The 22,356-nt window shown below is 37.5% G+C and overlaps 1 protein-coding gene across 1 annotated transcript in view; it reads left to right on the top strand.

The window, feature by feature from the left end:
• The first annotated feature begins 11,922 nt into the window (after positions 1 to 11,922).
• The window catches only part of FAM186A (family with sequence similarity 186 member A), a 144,985-nt gene continuing 134,551 nt past the window's right edge, over positions 11,923 to 22,356 (top strand). Inside the window, exon 1 of the mRNA XM_027844285.1 lies at positions 11,923 to 12,078. Within this exon, the coding sequence (XP_027700086.1) occupies positions 11,923 to 12,078 (156 nt within the window). The remainder of the gene's footprint in view (positions 12,079 to 22,356) is intronic.

Raw genomic sequence — 22,356 nt, 5'->3', positions numbered from 1 at the left:
GCTTATCTCCATTACATATAATGTTGCTGTTGGTTTTAGGTAGATGCTTATCATTTTAAGGAAGGCTCCACTTATTCCTATACTCTCACGTTTTTAGTAGGAATGGGTGTTGTATTTTGTCAAAAGCTTTTTCTGCATCTATTGAGATAATCACGTGGTTTCTGTTAATTGTGTTGTTGATATGATCAATTATGTTGATAGTTTTCCTAATACTGAACCAACCCTGCATTGCTGGTATAAATCCTACCTGGTCATAGTGTATTATTCTTGTGATAAATTGCTGTAATCTTTTTGCTAATAGTTTATTTAAAATTTTTGCATCAATATTCATTAGGGAAATTGGTCTATAGTTTTCTTTCTCTGTTTTGACGCTTCCCGGTTTAGGTATCAGTACCATATTTGTATCATAAAAAGATAATGGGCATCTTTGTTTCACTCCTGTTCTTATTGGGAAGTCTTCCAGCTTATCTCCATTACTAATAATGCTTGCTGATGGTTGTAGGTAGATACTTCTTATCATTTTAAGGAAAAAAAAATCCATTTATACCTATGCTTTCATAGTTTTTTTTTTATAACAAGAATGAGTGTTGTATTTTATCAAAGTTTTTTTCTGTACCTATTGATATAATCATGTGATTTTTGTTTCTTTTGTTATTAGTGTAATCAATTATGTTAATAGTTTTCCTCATGTTAAACCATCCCTGCATTCCTGGTATAAATCCCACTTGGTTACAATGCATTATCTTTGTAATATATTATTGTAGTCTCCTAGATAGTATTTTATTTAGGATATTTGTATCCATGTTCATTAATTAAATTGTTCTAAAATTTTTTTTCTCGGTTTTTGTTCTTCCTGGTTTAGGTATCAGTACCATATTTGTTTCATAAGAGGAGATTGGTAGGACTCCTTCTTTGCCTATTGTTACAAATAACTTATTTGATATTGGAATCAACTGACCTTTAAATATTTGGTAGAATCCACTTGTAAAGCTGTCTGGTCCTCATGCTTTTTTCTTAGGAAGCTCACTTATAGATTGTTCAATTCCTTTTTCTAAAATAGGTTTATTTAGGAATTCTGTTTCCTCTTCTGTTAATCTAGGCAGTTTATATCTTTGTAAGTATTCTTCCATTTCATTTAAATTGTTAAATTTATCAGCATATAATTGGACAAAATAACTCCTCATAATTGCATTGATTTAATCTTCATTAGTAGTATATTCACCCTTTTCGTTTTTGATACTAATGATTTGGTTTTCTTCTCTCTCTGTTTTGAATCATATTAACCAATGGTTTATCTATTTTATTGGTTTTTCTGTAGAACCAACCCCTGGTTTGATTTATTAGTTCTATTATTTTCTTACAATGAATTTTGTTAATCTCACCTTTAATTTTTAGGATTTCTCATTCAGGATTTTTAATTTGTTCTTTTTCTCAATTTTTTAATTGCATACCTAAGTCATTGGTCTGCTTTTTCTCTTTTTTATTGATATAAACATTTTGATATAAATTCTCCCAATTACTGCTTTTGTTGCATCCCATAGGTTTTTGTGTGTTGTCTAGTATTGTCATTCTCCTTAATGAAATTATCATTTCTATGATTTGTTATTTAACCCACTCATTCTTTAAGATTAGGTTGTTTGGTCTTCAATTAATTTTTAATGTGTCTCCATGGTCCCTTATTAAATATAATTTTTATTATGTTGTGATCTGGAAGAGATACATATAATATTTCTGCTTTTCTGAACTTATGCCACGTACTGCTGAGCAAAAGGTATATTCCTTTCTATTTCCATTCAGTTCTCTCTAGGTATCTATCATATCTAGCTTATCTAAGATTCTATTCATCTCCTTGATTTTTTAATTTATTTAATATAGTCCTGAGAGGGAAAGGTTGAAGTCCCCCACTACAGATAGTTTTGCTATTTCCACCTGTAATTCATTTAGTTTTTCTGTTAAAAATTGGGATGCTATAGTATTTGGTGCAGATAGGTTTAGTATTGATTTTACTTCATTATCTGTAGTACCTTTTCTTTTATCGTAATGTAGTTTCTCTGTTTATCTCTTTTAATTAAATCTATTTTAGCTTTCACATTGTCTGAGATCATGATTGCTACCTCTACTTTCATTTTGCTTCAGCTGAAGCATAATAAATTCTACTCTCTCATTTTTGATGTGTTTCTTGTAAACAACATATTGTTGGATTCTGTTTTGTAATCCAGTTTGCTTTCCATTTCCATTTTTGGATGATTTCATCCCACTCACAAAATTATAATTATTAGTTGTTTATTTCTCTTTTTTTCCTGTTTATCCTTCTCTCTCTCTCTCCTTTTACCCTAATGTCTATTTCCTCAAATGGTCTCATTTCCTGAAATGTCTAATTTAATTTTAACCACTGCATCCTGAATATGCATCCCAAAACTACTTATCATTTTAAGGAAAGCTCCATTCATTCCTATGCTCTCTAATGTTTTGAATAGGAATTGGTGTTGAATTTTTTCAAAAGCTTTTTTCTGCATCTGTTGAGATAATCATATGATTTTTGTTGTTTTGTTATTGATGTGGTCAATTTATGCTGATAGTTTTCCTAATATTGAACTAGCCAGAATTCCTAGTATAAATCCCACTTGGCTATAATATATGATCTGTGTTATACATCGCTGTAATCTCCTTGCTAGTATTTTATTTTAAATTGTTACATAAATATTCGTTAGTGAAATTGGTACATAAATTACTTTTCTCTCTCCCTCTCTCTCTTTTGTGCTATTCCTGAATTTGGTATCAGCACCATATTTGTTTCATTCACCACATTTTTACAATGGTATCCATGATTCATTTGTACTCAGTCCCTTTAATTCCATGAGCCAGGCAGAATGTGCCAAATTAACTGTCATACCTAATTTCTATCAGACTGGGAGTCTGTCTCAAAACTAGCCAGACCCCATGGAGTCAAAACATATCCTTATGAAACCAATCCTTAAAAAAGTATATGAAAAATGGTGATCCTATAACTTAAGTCGACACTTTCTAGGAGGCTAAAATGTGTCTTCTTACCTGATGGTGAGGCCATCCTGTGAGTACAGAGACACTAGATCTTAGACATAGGATCTCTAAATTTTGGCCTGAGACTACACTCTGGTTGTCAGGTAAATCTTTCAAAATTCATTATGACAGACTGCCCAGTTGGGGAAGATACCTTCATAGGAGAAGATTTCAGTAAGACTAGAAAAATTGCTGTTTCTATTCAGTGAGATAAACAAACTATACAACAAGTGTGGTAAGTGCATTTACAAAGAAATGGGTTCAAGGAATAGTCAAGCTTGCTTTCAGGAAGAGACACTAATTTTACCACTTTTCATTACAAAGTTACTCTAACTGAAACAACAAAGGATCGCATTTGCCCCAGACTATAGTCTGTGATTTTTTTTACTAACATATTGGCCCAATGGCACTTTGTTTCTCTTATACATACTCTTTGTCTTCCACATGACTTAGAATCTCTCTGCTCTCCGGTATTTTGCCAGGCTATCAACTCTTCTCTGACTTCACTGTTTTCCCTTCTCAATCTTAACCCTTTAGTTAACTAGTTCAACATTATACTCTCACAGCCCTGGATGACTTCCATCATTAGCTTCCTCTGCTCTGAATTCCATGCTGCTGAACAGAATTGGGGAAAATCATGAAAATGCTGCATGGATACAGATTTATGTTCTCTAATATCAAATGAATCCTCAGAGACTTGCAGCAAAGGAATCTTTTTACTCCTCCTAATAGATTTTCTATCCCGCTTCCCAAAGACAGTTTAAAATTGTCTCCTAGATCTAACTTCTCATATTATGTATGCCCTGTCCTCACTTTCGCAGATCAGGATCTTGCATTGTACTTTACTGAGGATATACAGACCATTTGTTTGCTGTGAGCTCCCTCTTCTCCCTTTTCCTACATCTCATAAACCCTTGACATCATCCCCACTATCTCCTCATTTATCCACATTTTGAGAAAGAGATGATTCTTCTCTGCCAACCTTTTGACATGTACCCTTGAGTCCATCCTCTTTTGTCTTCTCTAGCAAATTATCTCCATAATTATCCTCTCTCCCCCTTATCTTCTATCTCTGCCTCTTTATTGGTTCTCTTCCTATTGCCTACATTCTCAAATTTCTATCTTTAAAAAACAAACAAACCCTCTCTAGACTCTACTATCTCTACATCCAAAGTCTCTTCTTCCTTTTCTAGCCAGATTCCTAGATAAAGTTGTCCATGTTCATTGCCTCCACTCCCTTTCCTTTCATTAGTTTTCCAACTTTTCGCAATATAGCTTCTGGCTACATCATCTAAACAAACTACTCTCTCCAAAACTACTAATGATATCTTTACAGTTAAATCTGATGGCATTTTTTAATCCTCATATTCCTTGACTTTCTTCAGCATTTGACTTTGTTGACTACTCTCTCCAGCAAAATACTCTCTTTTCTCTGGGTTTTTATGACTATGCACTTTTTGAGTTCTCCTCTTCCCAGTTTGATTGCTCCTTTTCGTCATCTATATACCCCCTAACAATAGGTATACCCCAGGGCCCAATCTGGGGACTTCTTTCTTCTCTCCGTCCTTTTTTTTGGTTTACTTTAGTAACTCCCATAGATTTAATCATTATTTCTAAGCTCAAGACTTTCAGATGTCCAGTTCTAGTCTTTCTTTTGATCTTCAGTCATGCATCACAAACTGCCTGTGGGACATTTTGTCCTAGATGTCCCATAGGCATCTCATTCTCTTTTCCCTGCCAAATCCACCCTTCCTCCAAACTTCTCTATCCCTTTGATGGGCACCAGATTCTTCTAGACATCCAGATTCACAATCTCAATATCACTCTCTGACTTCTCAGTTTCCCATATCCAATCAGTTGTTGAATGTGACCATTTCTACCTCCATAGCATTTCTTGTATCTGTTCCCTTTTCTACAATCACATGAATATCACACTAATTTAGGCCTTTATCACTTACTTTCAGGACTATTACAGAAGTGTCCTAACTTGTCTCTCGACCTTAAATCTATTCCTCTTCCAATCCATCCTCTACATAGCTGACAAAGTGTTTTATCCAAAGTTCAGGTCCAGCAATGTCATATCCTACTCAGTAACTCCAGTGGCTATTTATTATTTGTGTGATTACGCATCTGTGTGTTTACGATTTGGCATTTGAAGTCATTCATAACCTGTTTTCACTTACCTTTCCATATTTGTTACTTATTATTATTATTATTCATGCATACTATTATTCAGGCAAACTGACTTTCCTACTGTTCCTCACATATGGTATTCCATCTCCCAACTCCATGTCTTTGGGAGAGGAAGAGGAACTAAGATGGCAGAGTAGCAGGAAGAAATACAGTGAGCTTTCCCCTCCCTTCCCCTTCACCTCTACAAACAGATCTAGAAAATGTGCCAGACTGACTTCTGATCAGGAAAGCCAAGAAAAAAATGGTAGTGAGTCATTTTTCCAGCCCAGGTCAGCATAGGGAGTCAGACAGAGAAGTCTGCAGGCATTGAGGATGGGGTCTGTCTAGAAGCATTGGTGTAAAGCATTTTTGCTAAGGGAAAGACTGTTTGCCAGGATAAGAAGACATCCCAGACTTAGCAGAAAAGGATACCAACTTGTGTACAGTGCAGGAATAGAGGCAAAGTGGCAACTGTGTTGCTAACTACCCAGTTCTGGGTTGTAGATTCAAGGCAACTGAGGAAGGGACCTAAGCCAAGAGGAGTCATTCCAGGGTGAGGTATAGTCATAGGCCCTAGTCTGTAGACTTAGCAAAGAGCAAGTTCAGTAGCAAGCAGCAGCTGGGTGTTTCTAACCCCAGGAGAGGACTTGGGTCCCCTTCTAGCTTCTAGGCCAGTCTGAATATCCAAGCTGTGGCCAAGGGCTATTGATTTCACCTTGGCAACATCTCTTAAATACACCCCCTTCTCTCTTCTGACGCTGCCACCACTCTAGTACGAACCCTTATTACCTTACACCTGGACTATTGCAATAGCCTGTTGGTGGGTCTGCCTGCCTCAAGTCTCTCTCCACTCTCATCCATCCTCCATTCAGACACTAAAGTGATTTCCTAAAATGCAGGTCTGATCATGTCACCCTGGTCCCCACTCAGTAAACTCCAGTGGCTTCATATCACCTTCAATATCAAATACAAAATCCTCTGCTTTGTAATCAAAGACCTTCATAACTTAGCCTTCTCCTACCCTTCCAGTTTCCTTATACCTTTCTCTCCAATACATGCTGTTCAATCCAGTAACACTAGCCTCCTTGTTGTTCCATGAAAAGACCCTTAGTCTCTAAGCTCTGGGCATTTTTTCAGGCCGTCCCCCATGCCTGGAATTCTCTCCCTCCTCATCTCTATTCCTGGCTTCCCTGACATCTTCTAAGTCCCAACTAAAATTCCATCTTCTACAGGAAGTTTTCCCCAACCTCTCTTAATTCTAGCACCTTACCTTTCCTATTTACCTTCACATAGCTTGTTTGTACATATTTGTTTGCTTGATGTCCCCCCTGTTAGACTGTGAGCTCCTTTAGGTTAGACAGTGTCTTTGGCCTCTTTTTATATCCACTGCACTTAGCACAGTGCCTGGTACAATTAAATGCTTAATAAACGTTTATTGACTGACTGACTGAAAGGAGCTTTCAGAGGAATAACCAAGGTAGGAATCCAGTATCAGAGGCAAGTTCTGTCATTTTGAGCCAGCAGAACTTTCCAGCTTACTGATAGTGGCTGAATCCAGCAGCAGTCTACTGGGACTACAAATGGGGCCAGCGCACAGGTCTGTTGTTCAGGCCCAAACTCAGGTCAGGAATTTGCAAAGCTCATCCTAGGGGGCCCTTCTCCTGCGTGAGATCTCTTTGGGAGCGGTGAAAGCTTTCAGGTCTCCAGCCAGAGCTGTGCCTAAGATCCTTAAATAATGCAACATTAAATACCACAAGAAAGTGTTGGCAAGACAAGCCTGAACATTCCTTCCAGAAGTGCATAGAACCTGGCCCTAACATAAAAATTAGAAGTCAGAAAATAGGCTGGAAGAATGAGCAAACCAAAAAATCATCCCGCCTTAGTGAGGTGTTATGGTGATCAGAATGCTCAAGACACAAACCCAGAAGAAGAGATTGTCTCCAAAATATCTACAAGCAAAATCTCAAAGAAAAACAAGTTACAAGTATAAACTAGAATTTCTGGAAGTAATGAAGCAAGAAGGGAATTAGAATGAAGTTAACCCCTTAACATAAGAGTTAAAAAGCCTTACAAGAAAAAAAAATTCCCTGAAAATTAGAATGGACTAAATAAAAGCTAAAGACTCCACGTGACAGCAAGAAATATTAAAACAGTCAAAAAAATAGAAGAAAATATAAGGTGTCATAGGAAAAACAAGTGATCTAGAAAACAGATTGAGGAGAGAGAATTTTAGAATCATTGGGCTACCTATATTACTTCAAGAAATCATAAAAGAAAACTCCAGATATCTTAGAATCAGAAGGCAAAGTGGAAATAGACTCTACTGATTACCTCCTGAAAGGAACTCCAAAATGAAAACTGTCAGGAACAAAACTCAGAACTTCCAGCTCCATGAAGAAATACTGCAAGCAGCCAAAATGAAAGAATTTAAGTACCTAAGGAGCCATAGTCAAGATCACACAAGTTTTATCAGCCACCAGTATAACATAAAGACCTGGAGAGCTTGGAATATAATATTATAGCAGGCAAAGAATATAGGCTTGCAAGAATAACTTACCCAGCAAAACTGTGTATAATATAACAGAGGAAAAGTGGAACTTCTATGAAACAGAGGTCTTTCAAACATTTCTGATAAAAAGACCAGAGCCATGTACGAACTTTGAAGTGCAAACATAAGAATTAAGAGAAACATAGAAAGAATGTACTTGCCATTCATTTGTGCTTCTAGAATCCCTGGTTTACTTCAAGCCTCAGCTTAAGTGCCATTTTTTAAAAAATTAATCTTTTGAAAGTCAACAAACACAAAATGAATGTTTCCACATACAAAGTAGAACAGGAAGGGACAACTTCATGTGAAACTGCAAGTATTTATTACATACAGCTTGATTATTTAAAAAAAAGATTTAATAAATGTAATGTTACCTTCTTTTTTAAAAATATATTCATTTATTTTAATGGTCATTTAAAAAAATGTTGAGTTCCAAGTTCTCTCACTCCATCCAGGTCCTCCCCCACCCATTGAGAAGGCCAGCAATATTGTGTCAGTTATACATGTTAAATAATACAAAACATTTCCATATTAGCCAGTAACGTGTTACTTTCAAAGCCATCTTAATTGTCTGTATTTCCTTCTGAACTTCTTTGCTGTTCTCTTCTGTGCATTTAAAAAATGCTTTACATACTATTTGCTCTGTTTTTTGTTGTTTTGTTTCTTCTTTCTTGTGGTTCCTCCCATTGGTTCTAATTCTTCTTTATAGCATGACTAATGTGAAAATATGTTTAATATGAATATATATGTAGAGCCTATATCAGATTGCACACTGTCTTGGGAAGGGGAGAGGGGAAAAAAGGGAGGGGGAGAAAATTTAAAACTCAAAAGCTTATGGAAGTGAATGTTAAAAACTAAAAATAAATTAATAAATATACAAAAATTTTTTTAAATTGCTTCAGTGGCTGATAGCAAAGTGAGTAGAACTAATGTAATATAACTAGTATAAAATGAAACAATATAATGAAGAAAAACAATTGTGAAAGACTTTAGAATTCTGATTAATGCAGTGATAAACTATGAGTTCCATAGACCACAGATGAAGCATGCCACTCACCTCTTGCCAGAGAGGTGGTGATCTTAAAATGCAGAAAAAGATAATGCAATGGAGAAAAAATATATGGTCAGTGTGGGAATTTTTTTTGCTGGACTAAGCTTATTTGTAATGAGAACTTTTTTTTCTTTTCTTTTCTTTTTTTTCTTTTCTTTTCTCAGTGTTGTTTTTACTATTTAAACAGTTCTGGTTTTGTAAACTTAACTATGACTCAGTCCTTACCTGTCTTCCCAGGTTTCTCTAAATCTTTACCTTTAGTCATTTATTATAGCATAGTAATATTTCATCATATCAACATGCTATAATTTGTTTACCCATTCCCCAATTGAAGGACATCCATTTTATTTCTAGTTTTTGCTACAACACAAAGTGCTGCCATAAATATTTTTGTACTTCTTTGATATTTCTGGGATATATTTAGTAAATGTATCAGTATCAAGGGGTACACACAATTAGTGGCTTTTGGGGGCATAGTTCCAATTGTTTTCTAGAATGTCTGCATCAATTCGCAGCTCCAACAACAACGTATTAGCATGGCTGCCCTTCCTCAGCCCCTCCAACAACTGTCATTTTTCTTTTTTGTCGTCTTTGCCAATCTAATGAGTTTAATATGAAATCTCAGAGCTTTTAAAAATTTACACTTCTCTTATTAATGATATGGAGCATTTTTTTAGGTAATGGTTGATATCTTTCCTTTCTTCTTTTGAGAATTGTCTGGTCATGCTCTTTGAACTATAGGAGAATGGCTTTTGTTTTTATCTAATCAATTTTTATATATCTTGGAGATCAGACTTCTATCAGAGAAATTTATTGTAAATATTTCTCCCTAATTTACTGTTTCCTTTGTAATCCTAACTACATTGATTTTGTACAAAAACTTTTCAGTTTTATGTAATCAAAATAGATCAAGTGCTGAACTGAAGATCTGGGTTTAATTCCTACTTTAAACACTAACTAGCAATGTGATCATGGGCAAACCCCTTAACTTAGGGTTTCAGTTTTCTTGTCTATGAAAAAGAGGAATTCAACTTCAAGATCCCTTTCCAGCTCTAAATCTATGATCCATTTTTTAACTCCTGGGATATTCTCTATCCGTTATTTGGTTAAGAACTCTTCCATGGTTGTAAAAAGTATCTGATCCCCTTATTTATCATTACTTCACATTTAGGTCATTTGGAGCTTACCCTGATCGATAGTGTGAGATATGGTACATACCTAATTTCTTTCAAACTGCTTTCTAGCTTTCCCAGCTGTTTTCTGTTTGAACAGCGTTGAACACTGTTGAATAGTGAATCCTAACTTTAGTAGTTGGAGTTCTTGGTTTTGTCAATGACTGTGTTATGATATTTCATCCTTTTAAAGATCTATTTTATGTGGTTTTGTAATATACATAATTATGAGTATAGTAGTAAATGAATAAAACTTATGAATAGGTTACTATACATTTGTAAGAGAGGAAGGATTTTTTCTCTTCCTTTCCCCCTTCCCTTATGTTAATATAATCATAGGATATAATCATAGATGATGAAGTATTAATATATTAACAAGGTATTCCTTAATAAAGCATGAACACCTCTCACTTTCTCAGTGAGTCATAATGAAACTTCCTGTAGTTTAGTTCTGTGATTTGTGAGTAGAAGAGGAGCAGGAAGACAGTATTCCAGAGCTGAGGTCTGACAAGAGAAGAATAGCAATAGATAAGGGTACAAGGGATTAAAAACAAAGAATAATGTTGAATTGAAATGGCTTATTACGTTAAGGTGGTGGGTATTTACCATTTCACCTTGGTAGTGACTCCTCAAGGGGTGGCCTCAAGCCTGAGAGAGGCTCAGAAAACTTGGCAGATACTCAGGGCATCTTTCAGTGCCAACACCCTTCGTGACAAGTAGAGCTGAGTACTTGAGTGCTAACCATGTGCTCAAACTTCTGGCTGTTGGATTGAACTAGGTACTGGTTAGAGCTCCCACCCTCTCCTGCCATCCACCTGTTAGAGGTGTAAAAACTATGATTCCTAGCCCCCTCTGTCTCATGAAATATGAAAGTATGCAGGGGGCAGGGCATGGAGGCTTACACTTGTAATCCCAGCTGCTGGAAAGGCTGAAACTTGTAGATTTCTTGAGTTTAGGAATTCTGAACTGCAGTGGGCTGTGCCGATCAGGCGTCCATAATAAGTTTGGCATTGATGTGGTAAGCCTTTGGCAACAGGGAGTAGTCAGCCCAGGTTGGAAACAGAAGATGTCAAAGCTCCTGTACTGATCAGTAGTGGGATTAGCTCTGTGAATAGCTCCTGAATTTCAGGTCTAGATGGGTAGAACCAGTCTCTAAAAAAAGAGAGAAAGAAAGTACATAGATACTCAAAACAGAAGATGCATCTAGAATGCATAACAGGTTGACAATATGGAAATGATAGGATTTAAGAGACCAAGAAGAAATATAGTCAATATTTGGGGAAGAGATCAAGAAAAATATGTGTCCAGAAAAGGTTTGAAGTCATACAAAATGTTTGTATATGATTTGACTTCTGAGCCAGCTTTGTTTTGAATACTGGCACGTGATAGCCTTTTTGTTGCCCTGAATGGGCTTCAGCTATGGACAGCTCTCATTTGCTCCTTAGGTTTCTCACATGGCAAATACCTTTGCCTGGGAAGTGATGCACAAGACACTAAACATCTGTATTTGAGTCCTGGTTCTGCCATTTAATAGCCAGGAGATCTTAGGCAAATCACTTCATCCCTAAAACAAGGGAGTTGGACTCAATAACATCGCTTCCAGCTCTGACATTCTATGATTTTTTTAAACTGGTCTAAACGAGCATATGTTGTAGCTGAGGTGTTCTCTATCCCCTCTAGCATACCATATATGAAATGCCTAGCACTATTCTCTTCATCTAGTAAGCACTCACTGAACCCTTGTTGAGTCAATGACAGTGCCACAGAAGATTCATTCTGACATCATTTGGATTGGAATTCTATAGTTAGCAACCAATCTTGTCATCAGTAGACAGCCTCTGGGAGCAGAACAGACCCTTGCTTGCTGCCTAGCAGTTCTTTCTATTGGCATTTGCCTATATTCTTTAAGGAAAGAGGAAAGAATCTCCCAAATGTCAAACATGTATATCAAAATTCATAACACAAAAGAAAGTTCAGAATCTGACCTAGAATCTGAGAAGTCTACAGAAATAATACCTCATACGCTTCAAATACCTGACTCAGTGAAGACAGTGATATGTAGAATAGAAGAATCTCAACTAACTCGAGCCAAAGAGGTAGGTGGAGAATCAGGAGGTTTCTAATTTCAAAAAAAGGTTTCAGTTAAATGGTCTTGGAATTGTTTCAATAACATTCAAAAGTTGTCTCATGGGAACAGCAGTATTTGGAGGAGGCAAGAGACAGGGAAGATGGACAATTTATATATGTGGGCAGATTTTTTTTCAAAGGACTCCTCTTGCTTCTAGATGACAAATTTCATTTGACTCTGTAGAATCCTAGCCAATCTCACATTATACATCAAAGAACACAGGCTTCAATTTAATGTTCATTTCCTTGATCATTTGTTAATCAATATTAATGTAATTTTTACATCAATAGTTTGATGGCTCCAAGAACTATATTCAAGCCTGGGAAATGTAAAAAATAAAGTACAAACAGGGACAGAACAGTAGTAGAGAGAAAGGCCCTTTAGTCAATTCTTCCACATTTTAGCATTGGAAGGAGTGTAAGCATCTCACTATCATTATGCCAGAAATACAGAGAAATAGCCAGAAAAGAAACAACCCAGTATTGGTTATACTAGTTAATTATACAAGATTCAGGGCTTTCCTAGGAGCTCAAAATATTCAATGTCAGTTATTGAACCCCTAAATTATCCCAGCCTGGGGTGGGAGATCGAAACAATTTCTACTTTGAGGCAGAGCTTTTTTATCATCTGGGGATATCCTTGAGGGTGAAACTGGCTGTTTTGCAACTTGGAGCAGAAGGTACACTGTCCCCTATCGGGAGCACCTCCAGCCCCATATACTTAGACCCTGATATGATTTCAAGAGAACTAGAGAAGGCATTTTCATAAAAAAAAATGACCTTTCCTTGCTGTTGATACCTGAATTCCAACTCTTTTCTTTTATTTAAGGCTTTATCTCTGATCAAAAATGAAGACGGCTATGAGAAAGAACACATTAAGAATTAGCAGTCCTTTGTAATAGTATATAACCTTTAGCATTTAGGGAATGAACTCAAGGGCATAAAAAGGAAAGGTGAAGGTGCTGAGGACAGATTTTGCCTACTCGATATTTTTTGTCCACTTGACTTGCCTCTAATCATTCTACTCTGAGGTTGGAAAAAAAATCCCCTAGGTATGGTGAGGAAAGCAATCATTCTATCCTTTCTAGTTACTTTTCCTAGCTTTCCCTTTAGAACAACCAGCTAGGTGCCAGGAAAGGACCGCTAGATTTGGAATCAGTGAAACCAGATTCAAACAATAGTTCTGCCACTTTATAACCTTAGGAAAATCAGTTCACCTCACTTGATCTCAGCTTCTTTGTCATCATAGTTTTCTTCTTCTTCTTCTTTGTCACCATCATCATCATCATTATTATCCATCTGGGTAGCACAGTGGATGGAGCACTAGGCCTAGAGTCAGAAAGATTTGAGTTTAAATCTGGCTAGCTGGGTGACTACTGGGCAAGTCACTATACCTTGGTTTACCTCGGTTTCCTCATCTGTAAAATGGGGATAATAATGGTACCTACTTTCCTTGGTTGTTGGGAGAATCAAATGAGATAATAGTTGTAAAGTATTTAGTATAGTCGCTGGCACATATAAACACTACATAAATGTCAACTATTATTTATAGCTACTATATGTAGTTCATTCAGATATGCATAGTACTTTACATATTTTATTCAATCCTTACCACAACCCTGAGAGGTAGGTGTTATTATCCCCATTTTCTAGATGTGGTTGCTGAGGCTGAAAGAGATTAATTGACTTGCCTAAGGTCTTGCAGCTAATAAGCCTGAGGCCTGCCTGAATCTCTGTTCAGAACTCTTATCAAGTAGGCCTCACTTTCTATTTATACAAATAAGGGGATTGGACTAAATGACCTCCAGGCCCTTTCCAGATCTAAATCTCTGATCCTGTGCCCTGAAATGTATATAGTTGAGAGAACTATTGAACTGAATTGCGCTGCTAACTGAGCTGTCTCAAAGAGCTCCAGTGACAAGCCTGCAGTAGATGGACGGAACCTGGGGATGATCTAAGGAAAAAGGAGTGACTGGTATGAGGCATTTGTGGAGTACCTATTGTTTTTGCATTTAATTTGATGAACTCGATCCCCTAAAATCAGGTAAGGTCAGAGGGCCATGTATTAGCACTCAGTGAGGAGGTCAGATGGATAAATTTGTAAACTGGCTAGTAGGGCCCTCAGGTTCTTTTTTTTTTTTTTTGTGAGACAAGAGGGTGACTTGCCCAGGGTCACACAGCTAGTAAGTGTCATGTGTCTGAGACTGGATTTGAACTTGGGTCCTCCTGACTCCAAGGGGAGCTCTATATACTGTGCCATCTAGCTATCCCTCTCAGGTCCTTTAAATGGTTGTATGTATGGGAGAGGGAGGGAGAATAGATCAGATCATCTCTAAGTCTCCTTAGAGATTTTACAGTTAATGGCAGTCAGACTTGCCATGCTATCACCTAGTGTTCTATTGCCCAAATGAGGGAATAGAAGGTACTGTATTAGCTTCAAGGAAATGAAATGGTAATCTATTCATGAGTTCAGCAAGGATTTATTGGCTAACAATTATGTACACATTATTCAACAGGTCTAAAACTGAACTCATCCTTCCACCCAAACCCACCCATCCTCTAAATTTCCCTGTTTCTGTCAAGGGCATCATCATCCTTCCACAACCTTGGTGTCATCCTTAACTCCTCACCTTCATGCTACCTATTTCTCAGTTGTCATATCTCCATACCACTTCTAACATCATTCCCCTTCTCTTCACTCAATACTGCCCTACTTTATTCCCCCATTTCTTCTTGCCTGGACTATGATAATACTTCCCTAATTGAAGTACCTGCCACGTGACTTCCCACTCCAGTCCATTCTTCACAAAGCAACCAAAGTGGTTTTTCTAAAGTGCAAATCTGACCATGTCATTTCTCCCCCTGCTCAATAAACACCATTGACTGCCTCTTACCTGGAGAATAAAATATAAATCCTTCTTCTTGACATTTAAAACCTGTCCCCACCTGGATCCAAACCACCTTTCCAACCTTGCACATTACTTCCTTCCATGAACACTGTGGTCCAGGGGCAGCTCGGTGGCGCAGTGGATAAAGCTGCAGCCTTGGAATCAGGAGGACCTGAGTTCAAATCCGGTCTCAGACACAAAACACACAATGTGTACCCTGGGCAAGTCACTTAACCCCAATTGCCTAGCAAAAAGCAAAAAAAAAACAAAACAAAGCAAAACAAAACAAAAAACACTGTGGTCCAGCCAAGTTGGCATTCTTGCTGTTCCTCATACATGACACTCCATCCCTTGCCTTCTAGTTATTGTAGTTACAGCATGGTAAAAAGAAGACTGGATTGGAAATTGGAGATTAGGGAACCTTATCAGGAGACCTGATTATCAGTCTTTTCACTATGCTGTACTGACAAGGATCATAGGGTCATAAATATGGAGCTCGAAAGGGACCTTAGAGGCCACCTTACCTATCTCTTTTATTTCACAATGAGGAAACTGAGGCTCAGAGAGATTACCCAAGGTTACACAGCTAGTAAATAACAGCTTGGATTTCAACTCAGGTCTCCTGCCTCCAAATTAAATATGTGCCACACTACCTTTCCATTAGCTTGTCTTTCTTTTCCCAGTCCTAAGTTCCTTAAACCTTAGTTCTTTCTTATGCTTCCCTTTATAAACTTCCCTATGGAACTCTTCTGTTCCCTCCTCTCTTTATGAATTCAAAATCTAGCCCTGACCTGCAAACCTTATTTCCAATTGCCAAATGGATCTTCCTGTCTTCTCTCTGTCTCTGTCTCTGTCTGTCTCTTTTCTTTCTCCTGTGAGTTCATCAGCATAGGAAGGTCCCTTTACCAATGCATGTTGGCTATTGTCTTGCAACTTACAGTATTAAAGAGACCTGCTGTAATTTCCATGGCATATCCTGTCACCATCTCAAACTCAACCTGTTAAAAGTTGAGTTTAATTATCTTTCTCTTCATAGCAGATTCTCATCCTTGATTACTCCGTTTCTAATATAATCTAACAGCCCAAGTGCTAACCCCTCTAGGATAAATACAAATTCCTTTATTTGGTATTTAAAGATACCTCACAGTCAAGTGCCAGCTTACCTTTCCCAAACTTATTTTGTATTATTCCTCCTCAAACACTATAGGTTCTAACCAAGGTAACTTGTTGCTTTTTCCTGTATGCAAGGATGTATCCATCCCTTTCTTCTTTACCATAAGCTGTCTCTTTCCTTTAAGATGCTCCCCTTCCTCATCCTCTACCTCATGAAACTCCCAGTACCCTTCAAATATCAGTTCACACAGTACCCAGTTTGCGACTTTTCCTCTTGCTACCTGTTGTCATACGACTACTTCCTCCACCACTTTGTACGTAAAACCTGGTATCTGTAGCAGGTCTTTGGAGATCTGTGTCTGCTGGAAGACAAATTTCTCGGTGCTTGCCTGCTGAAGTCCCTGGAGGTCACTAGATCATGACAGATCAGATGGTCCTTTCTCAGGACTGTGGAGAAGTAAGGATTGAAATCTCATGAGAGGCAAGAGATGGACGTGTACAGGAGTGGAGTCGGGAGATCTAGGGTCCGGGGTGTGTTGCTACCATGAAAGAGAAAGCGATTGCAGCCAGAACAATACATGAGGCAAGAGGACAGTATTGGCTCTTGCCACTGCCTCTGTGGTCATGCAGCTTCAACACCAATGCTATATCTAGTACCTCATTAGCTTCAACCATGGTGTGGCTGGGAGAGAAAGGGAGAGGATGGGAGACAAGCCATGCTAGGAGACCACCCAATGCTGCAAACACCACTGCTGTTCCTGTTGCCCCAACTGGTAGCAAGATATTTAAAAAGGAGGTAAGGGAAGGGAAGAAGCATTTTTAATTGCCTACTCTGTTCTAGGCACTGTGCTAAGTGCTAAATATTACCTTCTTGGACCCTCAACAACCCTGCAAAGTAGGTGCTGTTATTATCCCTTTTTTGTAGTTGAGGAAACTTGAGGCAGGGAGCGAGCAGGTAAATCACTTGCCTCAAGTCCCACAGTGTAGTATATGAGGCCCCAGATTTGAGCTCAGGTCTTCTTGACTGTAGGCTCAGCCCTCTCTGTCAGAAGATAGTAACTAAACTACATGGAAGATATAAAGAGTGGATGCAGACTAACTTTAACTGTCTTTGGGGTGCCGAGAATGAAATTGGTGACATTCCTACTTCCTTATGTCTCATATCACTTTGGCTCTAGTGCTTTGCCTATATCCCCTATTTATATATGTGTGTGTGTGTGTGTATACATATATAATATTGGGGATATATACCTACATACATACACACACACACACACGTATATCCCCTATAATCTTAAGGGTTTGTTCACTTTCTGTACTTGGCATTGTACTTGGCATATGGTTTTGTTTGTTTTTAAAGAAACTGGTTTCTCTAAGATACCATTCATTGTGCATCTAAAGTATTAAGTGTAAATGGGGTAGGCTGTGATCAGCCAGGGACAGAGGGAGAGAAAGAAAAATAGATTCTCTTTCTGTTTGCTGATTCTGTAAGTTGGGGGCTCAAGTGAAACAAAAGATTTAATTGGTACTTATTATTATATCTCTCCTCAAAGCAAAGAAAAATAAGTGATTCCAAATTGTCCTGGACACGGAATGAGCCAAGTGAGAGGTGAGGTCTGGGCCTCATACAACTTCCCTTCTCATTTAAAAGAACATCCTATCTCTTCCAGAAGGGAGGAGTAAGGGTGTTGATTAAGGGCAAAATTAAACCCATGAAGGCAACTGAGGGAAAGAGCTCTGGAATCTTAATGTTGCCTGCATGAGAATGGGGGCCAAAGAAAGGAATTAGCTAGACACACGCGCGCACACACACACACACACACACACACACGTCTTTGGATGTACATGTATATGTATACAATATAGTATGCATATAGTATACATATATACATATATGCACAGTGCTATATATAGTGTTACATATATTGCATATAGATATATGTGGGCATGTATTATATACATGTATATTACACATATTTGTTTATTAATTATGTTCATGTTTTCTCCCCTAGTAGAATATAAACTCCTTGAAGGCAGGGACCATTTTTTTTTCTTTTATACCCTTGTATCCCCATGACTAGTACAATTCCTTAGTAGGCCCTTAATAAATGCTTGTCGAATTGAGTCAGACCTTCCCAAACCCCCTTTCTTTATCTCTATTACCTACACTTATTGCCCTAAGTCTCTTGCCTTGCCTCTTCTCTAATTTTCTCTCATTTCTATCTAGGCCTTCCCTCATTCTAAGAATCATTAGCCCTTTACACTGTACTCTGCATAGGGAATACATTTTTATTGTGATTACATCTCCCTAAATCTTCAATTTTTATCCTATCTTCTTATTTTAACTGAAACCTGATTTTCCCTAGGCCAGCATATCTCAACCTGTGAACCATGGCTCAATTTATGAGCTGTGGAGTTATTATTGCAGGGGCCTGAGATTCCATGTAGACACCAATCATTTGTCATTTTGAGCATGATTTAATTCCAAACAAAATGTATATATCAGTGTTGTGAATAAGGAAGACAAATTCATTCTACAGTGTCACTGAATTCATAGTAGCTTTTTTGTGAATACACACACACACACACACACACACACACATACACATATTCTCAATGACTAATCTTAGTCTGACTACCTTGAACTTTTTAGATTTTAAACAGGAGTTCAGTGGATAGAGTGCTGGGCCTGGAGTCAGAAAGATGACTCTTCTTGGTTCAAATCTGTCCTCAGACACTTACTAGCTGTGTGACCCTGGGCAAGTCACTTAACCCTGTTTGCCTCAGTTTCATTATCTGTAAAATGTGCTGGAGAAGGAAATGGCAAACCACTCTAGCATTTTTGCTGAGAAAACCCCAAATAGGTTCATGAACAGTTGGACACAATTGAAAAATGACTGAACAACAACTTCATACTATAAAAGGTTTGGAATCATTGCCTTAGACTATACCACTTTTCCTGAAGCTTATTCTAACAGACCACATGCCCTAATCTGCAGAAGTCACTAGAAGAGTGATGGACCCCAACTACTCATTGCCACTTCCAGATCATTTTTCTACTACCCTTTTGGAATATCTTTTTTCCCCCTGCAATGCATGATACCTACTGTCACCAACTTCTTCATATTCTTATTTCCACCATCTATATTTTTTGCAGTAGAAAGAGAATTGGAACTGATTGAGGAAGCTAGGTGGCACCATAGTACACAGAACACTAGACCTGGAGTCAGAAAGACTCAAGTTCTAATCCAACCTTAGACTCTTACTAGCTGTGTAACCCCTGGGCAAGTCATGTAACTTCTGATTGCCTCAATTTCTTTTTTTAAAATTTATTTTAATTTATCAACAATCACTTCCATAAGCTTTTGAGTTTAAAATTTTTCTCTCCCTCCCTCCCCACCTCCGTCCCCAAGATGGTGTGCAATCTGATATAGGCTATACATATACATTCCTATTAAACATATTTTCAAATTAGTCATGTCGTAAGGAAGAATTAGAACTAATAGGAGGAACCACAAGAAAGAGAAAACAAAACAATACATAAGAAAAAAAAGAGCAAATAATATGCTTCGATCTGCATTCGAGCTCCATAGTTCTTTCTTTGGATGTGGATAGCATTTTCCATCATGAGACCTTTGGAGATGTCTTAGATCTGGCATTGCTGAGAAGGGCTAAGTCTATCAATGTTGGTCATCATACAACCATGGCTGTTACTGTGTACAACGTTCTCCTGGTTCTGTTCACTTCACTCAGCATCAGTTCATGCAAGTCTTTCCAGGTTTTTCCGAAGTCGCCTTGCTTATCATTTCTTATAGCCCAATAGTATTCCATTACATTCATATACCACAACTTGTTCAGCCATTCCTCAATTGATGTGCATCCTCCCAATTTCCAGTTCTTTGCCATCACAAAAAGAACTGCTATAAATATTTTTGTACATGTGAGTCCTTTCCCCATTTTTATGATCTCTTTGAGATACAGCCCTAGAAGTGCTATTGCTGGGTCAAAGGGTATGCACATTTTTATAGCCTTTTGGGCATAGTTCCAAATTGCTCTCCAAAATGGTTGGATCATTTCACAACTCCACCAACAATGCATTAGTGTTCCAGTTTTCCCACATCTTCTCCAATACTTATCATTTTCCTGTTTTGTCATGTTGGTCAATCTCATAGGTGTGATGTGGTACCTCAGAGTTGTTTTGATTTGCATTTCTCTGATCAATAGTGATTTGGAGCATTTTTTCATGTGACTATGGATGGCTTTAATTTCTTCATCTGAGAACTGCCTGTTCATATCCTTTGACCATTTGTCAATTGGGGAATGACTTTTATTTTTATAAATTTGACTTAATTCTCTATTTTAGAAATGCTGATTGCCTCAATTTCTATAAAATATAAAATAAAACTGTAAAATGGAGATAATTACAACATCTGCCTTACATAATCATGACTTCAGAGGACTGATAATGAGGCATGCATGACTCCTACTTCTTGGTGATGGACCATAGGCGTTGGACAAGGCATATACTTCAGGCATGGACAACATGTTGATTGCTTTGTAAAAAGAAAAGGGGTGTGTGTGTGTGTGTGTGTGTGTGTGTGTGTGTGTGTGTGTCCAATTGGGAAGTACTAGTATACTGTAATTAGAAAATATTAATGAAACTTTTTTAAATTTAAAAATTTTAAACATTTTTTAGAAATTAAAAAAATTAAGTGTCTTAGAATGGAAAGACAAAATACTATGTATGTATTTGCTTAGAGGCCACTAGAAGGTACAGTGGATTGAATATTGGTCAAGAAGACCCGAGTTAAAATCCAACTTTATATACTTACTAGCTGGGTGACCCTGGGCAAGTCACTTCATCTCTGTTTGCCTCAGTTTCCTCATCTGTAAAATGGGGACAATAACAGCACCCACTTACCAGGGTTGTTGTGAGGATCAAATGAGATGATATTTGTAAAAGTGCCTGGCACGTAGTAGATGCCACATAAATGCTTATCCTCTTCTTTCTTCTTACCCTCCTCACCCCCTCCATGTGAGGTCCAAGGGGAAAAGACATTAGTAACTGAGAGGAATCACATGAAAAAGAAAGAGAAATGAACTTCGAATAAGAAGACTGGGGCTCAAACATAGCCTTGCCACTTACTCTTTGTGTGACTTTAACCAAATTACTTTTTCCATCTTGGGCTTAGTTTTCTCATTTGTAAAATGAGGAGATTGGACTGGAGCAGGGCTTCTTGACTTTTTTGTGTGTAGGCCCTTTTAGCAGTCTGATGAAACTTCTGGATACCTTCTCAGAATCATATTTTCAAATATATAAAATAATATACAATGAATTATAAAGTAAACCAATTATATTAAGATACTGTTATAATTAATAAAAATAATGATGTTCACAGGCCCCAGGTTAAGAACTCCTCAACTAAATGGTCTTGAAAAACCCTTCTAGCTCTATATCCTCTGACCTTTCCCATATTAGCCAAATATAGTAGAATATTAGAGTTGGAGGGACCTTAAATCTAATCCCATTGCATTGAATGTATGAATCCTTCCTTTTTTCAAAGTTCTGGTGTCTATTCCTCCATGAAACCTCCTTTATCTCCCTCCTACCCTAACTTAAAATAATTTTTCCATTCTCACACTTTCATAGTATTTCACCTAGACCTCTCCCTTGCATTTTTCCCCTTCTCACTTACCTCATAGTTGTTTATATATATATATATGGTTTCCTCCCTTCACCCCTATTACATTGTAAGCTCCTTTTTTGTTACAGTTTTTGTATCCCCATCAGGGGTGGGGATCCCCATCGAGGCCACCTGTGGCCTTCTAGGCCCTTGGGTGTGACTGGATCTGAATGTATTCCAAATACCTAATGAAGATTAATTTGATCCCTCACAAGGAAACCATTCCATTTTTGACAGTTCTAATTGTTAGTCAGGTCATTATTTTGACTGGAACTCTATTTCTTGATCACTACCTACTTTGATCTTAGTTCTGCCCTTTGGATCCAAAAAGAATCAATCAAATTCTTCTTCCACTTGATGACTCTTCAAATATTAGAAAATAGTGATAAGTCTTCTCTTCACCGAGTTAAACACTCCTTATTTCTTCAACTGATCCTCAGCTAACATGTTTTTTAATTCCTTCATGTCCTGATTGCTCCCATTTGGATTAATATAAATTTGTTAACGTTTTCCCAAAATCTGATGCTTAGAACTGAATATAATATACCAGATATAGCCAATC

Source organism: Vombatus ursinus, unplaced genomic scaffold, assembly GCF_900497805.2.
Source record: "Vombatus ursinus unplaced genomic scaffold, bare-nosed wombat genome assembly UNPS02014941.1, whole genome shotgun sequence".
NCBI classification, from domain to species: Eukaryota; Metazoa; Chordata; class Mammalia; order Diprotodontia; family Vombatidae; genus Vombatus; species Vombatus ursinus.
This window is presented reverse-complemented; position numbering and strand designations above follow the sequence as displayed.